Source organism: Panicum virgatum, chromosome 1K (genome assembly GCF_016808335.1).
Source record: "Panicum virgatum strain AP13 chromosome 1K, P.virgatum_v5, whole genome shotgun sequence".
In the NCBI taxonomy this organism is placed as follows: Eukaryota; Viridiplantae; Streptophyta; class Magnoliopsida; order Poales; family Poaceae; genus Panicum; species Panicum virgatum.
Genome location: NC_053136.1, coordinates 49,100,097 through 49,113,050, shown reverse-complemented (window position 1 = coordinate 49,113,050; position 12,954 = coordinate 49,100,097). Strand labels below are relative to the sequence as shown.

Genomic DNA, 12,954 nt, shown 5'->3' with positions numbered 1-12,954 from the left:
CCGCGCGGGGGCCTCCCTCGACGCCCCCCGCGGCCCCTGGCCGTCCGATCGGGCGGGGACGGTGGATCCGCGCGCGGTGGCCCACATGAGGGCCGTCCCATTTCATGCCGGGTTTTTTTGATTCGCTCGACCGCGCGGATCCGCTGCGGCGAGGTCGAACACCGAGCGGCGGGCTCGGCCAGTGGAGGCGCGCGAGGGGTGGGGACGTGGTTGGTGGGGAATGGCGGAGCGCTAGGGTTTGTTTATGGCCGAACGGACGGTGGATGCGAGCCGCCACGTGGGGTTGGTTGGTCAGATCGGGTCCGGCGCGAGGGAAGTTTGGGGGAAGGCGGGGGCGCGGAGTGTGAAAGGGCAGCACGGAACATGGGTTGGGGCCTTGGGGGTGTGCGAAACGTGCAAGGCTGGTTGCGGCCTTTTGGGGGATGGGACGGATGGTCAGCACACACCATTTCCTTTCTTTGCGATTTTTTTACGGACTCTTCGTTGTGATAGGGACTTGGATCAATTTTGATTGCTCAATTATGCGGTTGTTTATTGGTGTATTGTTTTCGATTTTTCAGACTGGAGTCTCGACCGTCCGTTCTCGATCGCAAAGGGGCAAGAGCACCGAGAAATCGTAGCGTTTCCAAGTTGGATGGCTGGTGTGGAAGAATGGGTGATTTGGATTTTGTGGAGGGGGGTGGCTGATGAGGAATAAAGGAGGCTTCTTTTTATCTTGCGGAAAGTTCAAATATGAAAGTGACGGCATAGGAAGTAGGAAATATCGAATTGAAGTGGTCCACGATTTGTACATTTTCTCGAGGTCAACGAGGGTTTCATGTTTTGTTCATGATGATATGGTGAGGGGCGGGCCTCTACGAATATCCCAGTGACAATAATAATTTTAAGATAGCATTGGTATAAAGCACGATTACCTTTTTAAAAACATAGAAATAGCATAGAAATAGCTGTTAGCAAAGGCTTTAAATATCACATGCAACTCGCTTTCATACGGCCTAACACCTATGAAAACTGTTGCTTGGCCCCTAGCCCGACTTGACTTTATGTATCATCAGAACATGTTGGAGATAGCATGTACATTAATAATTGTGTCACAAGCTCAATCGAGTAGCACAGTAACACAGGTGTTGATGAATCTAAACTCGACAGACAAAAAGAGTCTATCTCGACCAGGAAGGTGCCAAACTCTAGAAAACTATCTGGCAAACTTATATGGGATAAGTAAGATGTACGGTGGTTCTCTTTTGTGGACACACCTTTGCCTAATTTTGAACTGGAACGGGTAATTTTTTGTTTTACCAGTAGGTTTGATAGTAAAGAAGAAAAAAACCGTGATACAAAACATTGCACGGAACTGGAGTACAACTAATGAAAAGATATGATCTATCCTACCTGATTGGATCAAGATGGGATAATGGGGTGCCCTTTCTTAACTAGCTCGGAAGTGTACACTCATAATGAAGGTAAGTGGCGGGCCTAGGATTTGAATGTCAGGCATTCAAAAATTCAAAACGCAAAAGCAAAATAGCTATTTTATACTTCTTATTAGCATGTATACATTTGATTATACCTTGAAATATTATAAATTAGCAAAAAATAATAGATATTAAAAGAAGGGAAAAGTCTGTTTTTCAACATTGAACTATCACGATAGTCCGTTTTTTGCCCTTGAACTACGAAACCGGACATCCTACACCTCCAACTAACGAAACCGTTTGAAAAACAACCCTGGCTTAGCCAAAGGCGGTTTTGCTACAGTAAAATTTCAGAATTTCTGGAATTTCACACCTCTCTCAATTAAATAATAAAGAAAGCATAGTTAATATTGTCTAAAAATCATGATATTTTTTTGGGAGGTAGATCAAAATACAAGGAATCTATTTTGGCTAGATGTGCTACAATAGACATAAAGGAATTTGAATTATAAAATTTTAAAAATAGGTAGAATTCAAAATTCCTTGAATTTTTAGGTCAGCTAAACCTATGATAAAAATGCATTAAAAATATGATAATTCATAATTTTTTTATTTAGTTTAGTTAGGTACTTTTTATTGGCACAAGTTCTATAGAAAATTCATAAATTAAAATTTGAGGAATCAAATTTGATTCAAATTTGAGCATTGCGAAGGAATTCAAAAACTTTCATAAAAACTTGGGCCAATAAAAAATACCTTATTAAACTAAATAAAAAATTATGAATTATCATATTTTTATTTCATTTTTATCAAAGGTTTAGCTAACCCAAAAATTCAAGAAATTTTGAATTCTACCCATTTTTAAAATTTTATAATTCAAATTTCATTATGTTTAATGTATCACATCTAGCCAAAATAAATTCCTTGTCTTTTTATCTACCTCCCAAAAAAATATCATGATTTTTAGACAATATTAACTATGCTTTCTTTCTTATTTAATTGAGAGAGGTGTGAAATTCCAGAAATTCGAAAATGTTACTGTAGCAAACCGCCCTCAAAACAGCTTGCTACAGTGCTCGAGGGGGTGATTCGGGCGGTTTTGTCAGTTCGAGGGCCTAGGTTACCCGGTTTCGTAGTAGGAGGTTGAAAAACGGACTTCTCGGCTAGTTCGAGGCTGTAAAATAGACTTATCTCTTAAAAGAATACCTATAAGAATACCTATGCATACCAAGTGGACCCACCCCCGACCACTAACTATGCAGGCCGCCTAGTTAATGCAAATCCAAAGACATTGCACGAGCAAAGTTATTGTTCTACTGATATAGTGACTTTTTTGCATCCACAGCTGAAGACTCTAACCCAACTTAAAATTCACATTTTGTCTATATAAGCAGGGCGTTTCCGACAACCACAACACCCCTTACCGCGAGAGCTGTAAAATCTTCATTCATAGAGGTACAACCGTACAAGTGGAGTTATACGTGTCAATATGAAAATAAACCATTTTAACTTTTAAGCTGTTCGTCGGTAAACGACTTGCATCCCCGTACGTCGATGCGACGATGCCCATTTCCACGTGTTTTGCCAGCCTTGCCTGTTGCGCCACACAGAGATGACAGACCCTCCCCACCGCCAGCGAATTCGTGTTGGCCGTTTACCTCCTCCGCGACGCGCGAGCAAAGGCGGTTGGCCACACAATCCGGCGGGAACATAGCTCCAGGGTCGAGGCTCCCCCTCCCCTCCCGCGCCGAATTCCCGCTTCTGCCCGAGGCCCCACCACCCGCCCCGCCACGTCGCGGGGGGCGGAACCGTCATTCCGCGTACCTCCCATTTTTAGGAGGCGATTCCCCGCTCTCCGGTGCCCACCACAAAGCTGACCTGCGGAGGCGCGAGGACGACGAAAGGGACCGAGCGGGAGCCGAGCGCTGCACCGACCAAACCCTAGGCGTTCGGCGGGCGCCACCGCGGCGGCGAAGACGGGGGCCTCTCGTCGCCTTGGTGTCCCCGGAGTCGTCGACGGTGCAGCTCGATCCCGGCTCGGCAGGCATGTCGAAGAGGTAATGCTTCGGTTGCCCCCATCGCGCGGCTGCATATTTAGCGAATTCGAGCTGGGTGCGACGCTGTTAAGCTTAGAAGCGGATCGCGTTCGTGCTGGTGTGGAAATTTTGGTCCGGATTTAGCTTGGATTTCGGTATTTGCAGTGGCGGAACCAGGATTGAGTTGAACCCCGGGCCGAGTTTTAAATATAGTTGTGACAAAAACTAGACGTCGACAAACTCATAGTTCAAAAGATAGACGAGAACATAATGGAAGTTCAAAAGATACACGAGAACATAATGGAAAGATAGAAAACATACAACAAGTGTCATCGCGAAGTAGTATATTTATTCTTCTTCAGTAATTTTTTGGGCTTCTTCAGCAATTTTTTGGGCCGAACCCCGGGCCATGGCCCGGGTGGCCCGGGGTGTACATCCGCCACTAGGTATTTGTATAGCATCGCAGCGCGGTCATCCTGCGAATGGAGCTGCGTGTTAGCGTCTTAGATTTGGGCGAGATGCTGCTTGTCCTTGTCTATTTATGGTAATTTGGTAATTGATATAGTATTTGGCTTTAGTAAGGTTGCAGTTTCGGGTTCAGGAAGTTTGTCATCATTGTGGCGACTAAATTAATCTCCGAGGGATTGCCATTCTAATTCGTTTGGTTGTGGTCGTAGAAAAACTGGTCTAGTGGAGCGTCTTTAAGAAGAATTTCTTCAACTCTTCTAGGTCGTAGAAAAACCTGAGTCACGGAATTAGTTAGACTGGCACAGAAATGCTCTATAGAATTGCTGAATGCAATATATCTAGGTGGAATTAGAGGGGCAGTGATTGTACCTTTTGTTTTTGGTTTCCTTGCCATTTCCCCCAAAGGCCCCAAGCCTATTCTAAAGTGAAGGTGGAGGTGTAATTTTTAGGATAATAACAGGACAGAAGTCAGGGCTGTAGAGGTAAACTCTGAATAAAATAGGATGCTTGGAAATGTTTGACAGTGCATCTCCATTCGTGCATGGTTTGGACTTCGGATGATGGCGAGACGAGCAAAGAACACTTCAAAGTTCAGTAGAAAATTAGGAAAAGAGAACGGAATTAGACATGCCATGTTGTCAATTCGCCGATACATGAGAAACACTCAGCTGGGGATGTTTATTTGAAACCCTGAAAAACTGCGCCATCCAATCTTGCACTTTTGTATGATTTTAAATTTTAATGATGTTAGCTGTCTCTTGTGAGGATTATATCTGTTGACATAGCATACCGAAAATTTATGGTGGTAAGGGCGGACCTAGCCTAAAAAATGAGGGGTGGCCTGGTAGTATACGGGCCTTCAAAACTTCACTAAACAGGGCCTGTGTCCATTGAAAAACAGGAAACCAAATGGCGTCCTGGGCCCTAGCTGGTTCAACGTAGGTCCGCCCGTGGTGTCCATGTAGAACATACAAAAATTTAGAATTATGAAGATCTCTTATGTTATCTCTTTCTTTTATTGGTCAGGGTCCCTTGCAAATTCTTCTTGCATGGAGCTTGCTACAAAGGAGATTACTGTGAATTCTCCCATGACTGCAATGATCGACCAGATAATGTAACCTACTTACTTCTAACTTTGTACTAGTTTCCTTACACTACCCGATTTACTTTTGCATGATCCAGAATTTTTTTTGTAATGCTCTCACCTACAGGTTTGCACATTTTACCAGAAAGGTGCATGCTCCTTTGGTAGCCGTTGCAGAAATGAACATGTTGAAATTCATCGGAACCGCCCCCAACCAGCAACCACTGCAGCACATGTATCCTCCAATTCTTCTCAGCTAGTCGCTTCTTCTGGAGGTCCTCATTGCAGTGAATGCCAAACGGATCAGTGTGACCAAACACAACAGATATGCAAGTCTACGACAACACATTCTGCACAACAACCTGCATGGGCAGATGATTATCATGAACATGACACTCCAGGGGATGCCAACAGCTGGCCATCCGACCAAGCTGTGGAAAACCAAACATCGCAACATCCTGCTCATATGCCACTTTGCTCTTCTGCTGCTGCTGGCACTTGCCCTTATGGGAAAGACTGTTCTCAGATGCATGGAGATCTATGCACATTCTGTGAAAAACAATGCTTGCATCCTCATCGTCCCGACGAAAGTGGTTTGCATGTCGAGCTATGCAAGAAAAACAACAGACTTCTTGAGGCCTTGAGAAAAAGTGAAGACATTGAGTGTGGTGTGTGCTTGGACCGTGTGCTCTCAAAACCTATGGCAGCGGAAAGGAGGTTTGGGCTGCTGTCTGACTGTGACCATTCCTTCTGTATCTCATGCATTAGAAATTGGCGTAGTACCTCTCCTACATCTGGCATGGATGTCAACTCTACACTCAGGGCTTGTCCAATATGCCGCAAACTGTCATACTATGTAGTTCCTAGCACTACGTGGTACTCCTCAAAGGAAGAAAAACAGGAAATCATTGAAGGCTACAAGGCTAAGCTCAGGTAAGATACTTGATTTGGAAATCTGTTTTATCCTCATGCACATTGTGTTTGTGATATGTTTCAAACTGCTCAGATTAATAACAGCAACACATCTGTACTGTTTAGTTTGCATTAAGTAATACTTATGCTGTATTGTAAGCAAGGTTTTAATATTGTATTGTAAGATGGATTTGCTGATTCGCTTGGATTAAGCTTTCTTTGTAGTTCTTTTTTTGCCAAAGCACAAGGTGATTCACTAGCTGCGTATACGTTGTTGCAGGTCTATTGATTGTAAGCACTTTGACTTCGGAAAGGGCACTTGTCCCTTTGGGAGCAGCTGTTTTTACAAGGTACAGTTGTACTTCCTTTTCTTGGTTGTCTAAATGTCTCATATTGTGCATGTCTGCTAGGGGTGCAAATGGATGACCCTTAGGTGCACCTCCAACCCTCTTTAGTTCAAATATTTGTACTACTTCTCCAAAAGAGAATCCCATTTCGGAGAAATAGTACAAATATTTGAACTAAGGAGGGTTGGAGGTGCACCTAAGGGTCACCCATTTGCACCCCATTGTCTGCTGTAATGTTAGAATTACAACTAAATTGATCTAGCTGCCTACTTCCTGCGTATTTGTTCGATTACATCACATGCTTCGGTTACTTCCTGCGACTTATAAATGGGATATTTTCCAGTTAACGATGCCAGTTTTATTGCCAATACATCTTTGTAATTTGAAACTGGAATCCTCTATAGCAATTTGCAGTTTTAAGCTGCTTGCTGTCCGTACTTGAATTCGATTGTAGGTTTAAGCCGAATTGTGTTCCTTCAAAAGCGTATGCCTGCAGCAAACTGCTACCATTTCAGAGTACAATAGGGTATCTGTTTGTCTGGAAAACATTTGCCGGATTATTATGATATCTGAAGATTTTGATTTTGTGGAAAATGATATTGAAGTGACTGTCATATCTGTTCAGAACTTGGAAGAGAAAATTTACAGTGTGTAAATAATGAACTGCTTAATGGTCTGCTAGTTTTCCTCCACAAGGGCTCACTTCTGGAATATTTACCCATAATCCATGGAGTCCCATATGGGTTTCCTTTTGTAGTAACTGTATATTGTGCCTCTTCCCTTGGCGTTACACACTACTGTTCTCACACCTGTACATGCACCTTTTTCAGCATGCCTACAGAGATGGCCGTTTGGAAGAGGCTTTACTGAATCACAATGATGCTGACGGTGCAAGGGCAGCGATTGCCAGACTTATGAGGTGGGTATTTTATATCCTACCAAGCGTCTTATACAATGCTGCCTTGCTTTTACGCTAGCCGGTAACAGACTTCTGCTTGTTTCCCAGGTTGTCGTACCTACTGACTCGGCTGCATGTCTAGGGAAACCCCGATCGTTATACCTCGCGTACACGCCTCGCGTAGTATCTTTCACCAAACAGGCTGACTTGATTGGAGTTGAGTAATTTGGCCAGGCTGGCATTCCTGGATTTGGCTTTGTACTGAATATTTCAAACATCCAGAAAAGAGGGCGGTCATTTCTGAATTTTATCTTCTGCTGAATGTTTATGGCTTCCAGAAGGTTGCAGTCCAAATCGAGCCAATTGGAAGCTTTGCTAGCAGCTGTCCAGTTGGTAGTTGATCAGTGGTTGTGACCAGACTAGATTACACTCGTACGCTGCAGCACATCTATATCGTTTTTCAAACCCAGTATTAATTGTGAGCGTGGTTCTGGAATTCTGAATTCTGAAACGACCTTACGGTGGTCGCTCTGTAACTGGAGACGAGAGATGGGTATCTCGTTCTGCAGACAGCTCTGGCGCTGGGAAGTAAAGTTCAGTTAACCCATGGGTGCTCCCTTCGCCACGGTAAATGTTTCGCCGCCACGTCTTTTTGTTGCCAGGGTATCAGTATAGCGTTTACTCCTAAATAAATTATTAGTCATTTTAACTTTTCTTCCATGTAGCTAGACATATAATACATTTAGGACGCATATAGACATATAATATATATACACATTAGAATAGACAAAGCTAAAATGAAAAGCCAAAATGGATACACCTCTCTAACTTCGTTGATTTTGTTTAAAAGAAACTTCGATCATAAAATGGTTGATGTTCGGACGAGACGGTTCAGGGTAAATCTTTTGTTTGTGTAACTCCAGAATGAGATCTTGCTGCCTATTCTCAGTAACTGTATGAGAATCATAGAACACAGAGTACAGAGTGTTGGTCTGCAAGTGTTAGGAAGATTTGGAACGCAACTGAACCGTGGTAGAGAACACACCAAGCCAATAAACTCAATTGACGAACGGGCGAGATCCATCGTCTTTATTCATAGAAGAGCACACGCCTCAACAGGAGATCGATATACATCCAACAATGCGGTATGGTACAAAAGAATAAGCAATAACACAGATCAGATCACAAACGGCGACTCAGGCACAATCACACAGCCCATCACTGCGACTGCTACTACTATAGCTACTACTAAGACAAACAAACAGGGTCCAACCTGACCCCCCCAATCAGCCGGGAATTGAACCACCGCCACCGCGGCCGCTGCGCCTACTGCATGAGCCCGCCCGCGACGAGGACGGAGAACACGGCAGAGCACGCCACGGCGAGGGCCGACGCCGCGGCACCCGCTGCCGCGCCCGTGACGGGGGCCGGCGCGGGCGGCACGCCCGCGTCCGTCTCCTGCGCCGACGCCGCGGCGAACAGCACGGCCGCCACGGCCACGAGCAGCAACGCAGCACGGGACGCCATCGCGAGCGGCGACCGGGAGGTGCACGAAGCGGAAGGTTGGCTAGCCGAGGCAAAGCTAAGCGAGGCAGAGGCAGGGAGAGGTCGGAGGTCAGGCGGTGGTGAGGACTGAGGACCGGATGGCATGGGCGGGCGGTGTATTTAACGAGGTGGCGCCGGTTCGCGGGTCGCGGTCGCGCGCCCGGGGCGCTCCCGTGGCGACGCGTGGGGCTCCCGGCGCGACACGTCGGGCGCGCGCGCCGCGGAGGTGGCGCGGCGCGCGCACGCGAGCCCGATTCCATGCCATCCGACGCCACACCGCACCTCGGGTCTGGTGACGCCCACGGCCCAACCGGCGTTGATTGGCGCGGGCGCAACCGCGACGCGTCCCGCGCACGCCGCCGCCGCCTCTCGCGGCCCTGCGTCGGACCCGGGCCACGCCGGCCGGCCGACCGACACGGGGTTACGGGTTACCCGGCCCACCGCCACGCTCAGCGACGTCACGGACGGTACGCCCTCGCGTCACCGGTACGCCCGTGCTCGCCGTGAGGCCCGTGAAAAAAGCTCGCGCTGATTGGCCCATGGCTGCTGCGCCGACTAGTATGCCGGCCGGGCCGATCATCACGTAGCGTATCGCCTACGTCGCTGGGGTTGGTCAATGATAGCTGCCGTACGCGTACACGCAGTACGCCGCGCACGTACACCTGCCCTGGGCCGGGCGGACGCAGTAAAACTCGCGCACATGCCATGCCATGCCATGCCGGTGCCGGGTCAGGTGGCGTACGAGGCCGGCTACGGGCCGGCTTCGGGGCCACGTACCGTAGGTTTCGCGCCCCAAAAGTCTTCACGGTTACTTCAGCATGAGTGCGCGCCGCTCGGCGCCGTAGACACGCCGCGTGCCGGGGGCGCCGAGCAGTGTCCGAGCGTGGCGCGGAGGATGGCACGTCGACAGGGACCGAGCGATCGGAGATCAAATCAGCGCACAGTTCCGTATCATTTCCTTGCAGTCTCAAGCAAGCCTGGACTGGAGACCGGGGAGCCTTGTAAAAGGTGCACCTGAAAGAGGAGTTCTTGACAGGTCTGGCAGAGCTCCATGGGAAATGGATGGCATCTTCTGTGCCTCTGTCGGCTCTCAGGTAGTGTGCGTGCGTGCTCCAGCTCTCGACCCCTGGACCACGCACGGTATTTCGGCCGCTGAGGTCGTCAGGGCGTGCGTGTCCGTCCGGTGTCCCGGAGTATGAACAGGATCCGAGCCGCACCGAGCGAGACGAGCGTCGAGAGCGTGTCAGTTCAGGTCGGCGCCGTCGGCGTTGCGCGCGGTACGGAGGCGACGAGACGAAAGGGAGGGTTCAGCTGCAGGCAGGGAAGCCGTCCGTCTCATTGTCACCGGTCGACATGCCATGCCAGTGGCGAGCCAGGGCGGCGAGACCGGCGGCATTTCTTTCCCACTCCTCTACGGCTCCCTTGGTGCTGGCGGTTGCCGGAATAATCAATCTCCTAGTCCTAGCGCGCGGGGACGTCCCCGTCGCCGCAGCTGAAACGACGATGGTGTTTCTGAACGACTGAACCCGATCGGTTCAGACTTCAGGCTTCAGATTCAGAGTCCGGAGATCACAGGGGCGTTCTGAACTCCGTTGCGTCCCTCTCCGAGAGTCCGAGTAAGCTTCATCATGTACGCCGTTGATCGTTGTCCATCAAGCCAGAAGTAAGCTCCGAATCGTGTCGTCATCTGCATGGAGATGATCAGATGAGGTTAAGAGTTTATGAGCTACTCCTACTAGCTAGAGTTTTCAAAAAAAAAAAAAAACTCCTACTAGCTAGAGTGCCAGGCAATAATTCATTAGTTCAGATTGTTGGGGTAGCGATACCGTAGCACAGACTGCAGAGGGGCCTGCTTGTTAGTTGCAGATAAGTTCTTTTTGCTCGTACACAGCGATTAGACAATTCACCTGCTAGAAAACAGGATTCCGGGTTAACGATTGACCCCCCCGTACCCTCGTCGTTAGGTGGGTACCTAATGCTTTGGAGCTGGAGAGCCACGTAACATTATTCTGCTTCTGCTTGTTCGTTCCATTTCACGGAATCACGGGACAGATGCTCCCGGAATCTGACGAGCAGATGAGCTAGCCAACCGTTGCTTGCATACTCAGGCTGGCAAGTTTGGCTGGACAAGCAACGGATGTGGATTTTTCAGAGCCCAAACCAATGAGCTCTGGGTTGCTCAGCTAGTTAACATGTTTTACAAGTACTAACACCAGCCAATTATCGGCAGCCTGGTAACGCACAAAACAAATTCGACGAAGAACAAGTCGACAAAATTCGATCGCGGACTTTGAGATGCCTTTCCCTGCCACGTGTACCGAAGCCGCGAAATCATTGGCGAGAACGTGGTGTGCCGCCTGCCGGGCCCGCCGCCGCCGGGGGACACCGTTGCTTGGCGAGCCGGCGCGCTCGCGCTGGCCATGGGCCCCATGCCTCAGCTCGATGATACGAGCGGCGCCATGGGGGAGGGTTTGAACTGGCTGCTGCCTGCCTGCTGCTGCTTTTCGCCTGCGCAAGGCGCCGCAACGAACCCAGCTGCTAGCACAAGTCTCCCCCCTGTCATCGCGCTTGCAAGTTGATTAGTTGAAGCAGGTTGCCGATCGCTTTTCCGCCAGCTCAACACATGGTGTTGGGCATAATCTACAGGGTTAGAAATAGGAGTAGTGCAAAAGTGGAGAGCTCGAAATGGACCAACGGGTTTTAAAACGCCCGGTCGGCACCCTGCCTGAGTGTTTCATTTGGAAAAAGTCTGAACTGCACAGCTCCCCTTTCTCTTTCATCTAGCAGCTGGCAGGCTACTTGCCGCCTCAGTAGACTAATCGCTCATGAAGTCATGATACGATACCTCGGGGGATTCATCATTCCACGGGTTTTCCACGGTTACCATTGGTCTTCCCCCCGCCTCGGTGGAAACTAGCAGATGGTCTTATGAACCTTCCGAACAACCGGATGTGTGGCGCAACAGCAGTACAGGAATGCAACCTGCCGCGCTGCTTCGCCGGCTCCAACGACGTAGGCGGCGGACGCAACGTTTTTGCCTCGACGTTAGACGTGCCAAACATTTGTCAAAAATAGGCACGCACCACCGTCAACCAAAGCCCTTTTTTCTCAAAAAAAAAAACAAAAAAAAACTACAAACACGCAGCGGCAACACGCAAATAAACGTGCGCGCCTGACCGGTAGAAGAAGAAAGGGACTCGTTCAACAACGAAGCGCAACGGGCCACGCCACGCGACTCGTTCGTTCGTCTCTTCCCCGCGCCGCGCGAGACGGCCGGCCGCCCGTCCACTCGCCCCGCATGCACATGCGGGCACGTAGCGGGGCGCCACCACCCACCCGCTCTGGCGATCGTCTCGGCCGAAGCTTTCCTTTCCCCGCCGCGATCACTAGCCCCGCTATAAATCCCCCGCCCCCGCCCGTCCCATCCCTTCCCAGGCAAGCAGGCGAGCAAGCTCGAGGCGACAGAGGCAAGCCAAGAAAAGCAGCAGCAGCAGCAGCCAGCCAGCCAAGCTCGCCGCGGCTCTTCTTGCTCGCCTCCGTTCCGTTCCCGAGCTTCGCACAAGGGATGGAGATGAAGAAGATCGCCTGCGCCGTCCTCGTCGCCGCCTCGGCCACCGTGGCGCTCGCCGCGGACGCCCCGGCGCCGGCCCCCACCAGCGGGTCCTCCGCCGTCGCGCCCGCCGTCGGCGCCGCGCTCGGGGCCGCCGTGACCTCCTTCTTCGCCTACTACATTCAGTGAGCCGCCGCCGCCGGCCGGCCGGCCCGGGGTGAGGAGGAAGAGACCAGGGGGGTGACATGGCGGCGCCGATTCCGAACACCGCGCGCGCGTTCCGATGCGTGCGTGGGTTTCGATTTGACACGGCTTTGTCTTCTTTTTCTTCTCTCTCCTTGATTTAACGAATTGATCGATGTCGCTGATGCACCAGTTTGATTTGGTGCCTTGCTATTTGTTCTCCGATCCCTTCGAGGGAGAGGGACCGACACCTGTACCATTGCTTGCCATTTGTTTGGATCAATTCAACAATTCGATTTAATCATCGCGTCGATGCGTGCTTAACCTGCAATAGATGTTGCCCAGAAGTTTTTTTTTCAGTTCATGGCATCTTGATCTGTCTTTTGCGTGGTTGAGGATGTGCTTGCCGTGTAATCCGTATACGATGCTTGCTCTGCCTCTGAACGCCGTATCTTTTTAGTAAGCATTAGATGCATTACGGCGCAGGTGAAGTTCGTAGATAAGTAGTATTTTCAT

At 49.5% G+C, this 12,954-nt stretch overlaps 1 protein-coding gene across 2 annotated transcripts; it reads left to right on the top strand.

The window, feature by feature from the left end:
- Positions 1-3,257: 3,257 nt before the first annotated feature.
- LOC120639921 (E3 ubiquitin-protein ligase makorin-like) lies at positions 3,258-7,656 on the top strand. Of its 2 annotated transcripts, none has more exons than XM_039915840.1 (6): positions 3,258-3,472; positions 4,946-5,033; positions 5,131-5,936; positions 6,196-6,265; positions 7,093-7,181; positions 7,269-7,656. In XM_039915840.1, exons 1-6 carry the CDS (start codon positions 3,462-3,464, stop codon positions 7,300-7,302), a joined length of 1,098 nt encoding a protein of 365 aa, XP_039771774.1. In that variant the 5' UTR covers positions 3,258-3,461; the 3' UTR covers positions 7,303-7,656. The 2 variants fall into 2 exon arrangements, with proteins under 2 accessions (XP_039771774.1, XP_039771778.1); XM_039915844.1 differs by having other exon boundaries at positions 3,266-3,472; positions 5,149-5,936; positions 7,269-7,475.
- The last annotated feature ends 5,298 nt before the right edge of the window (positions 7,657-12,954 follow it).

Bases quoted from the DNA above. Each gene is read 5' to 3' on its own strand.
- LOC120639921 (XM_039915840.1), top strand. The intron at 5,034-5,130 runs GTAACCTACTTA...TCTCACCTACAG, and splicing joins GCAATGATCGACCAGATAAT to GTTTGCACATTTTACCAGAA. The intron at 7,182-7,268 runs GTGGGTATTTTA...CTTGTTTCCCAG, and splicing joins GCGATTGCCAGACTTATGAG to GTTGTCGTACCTACTGACTC.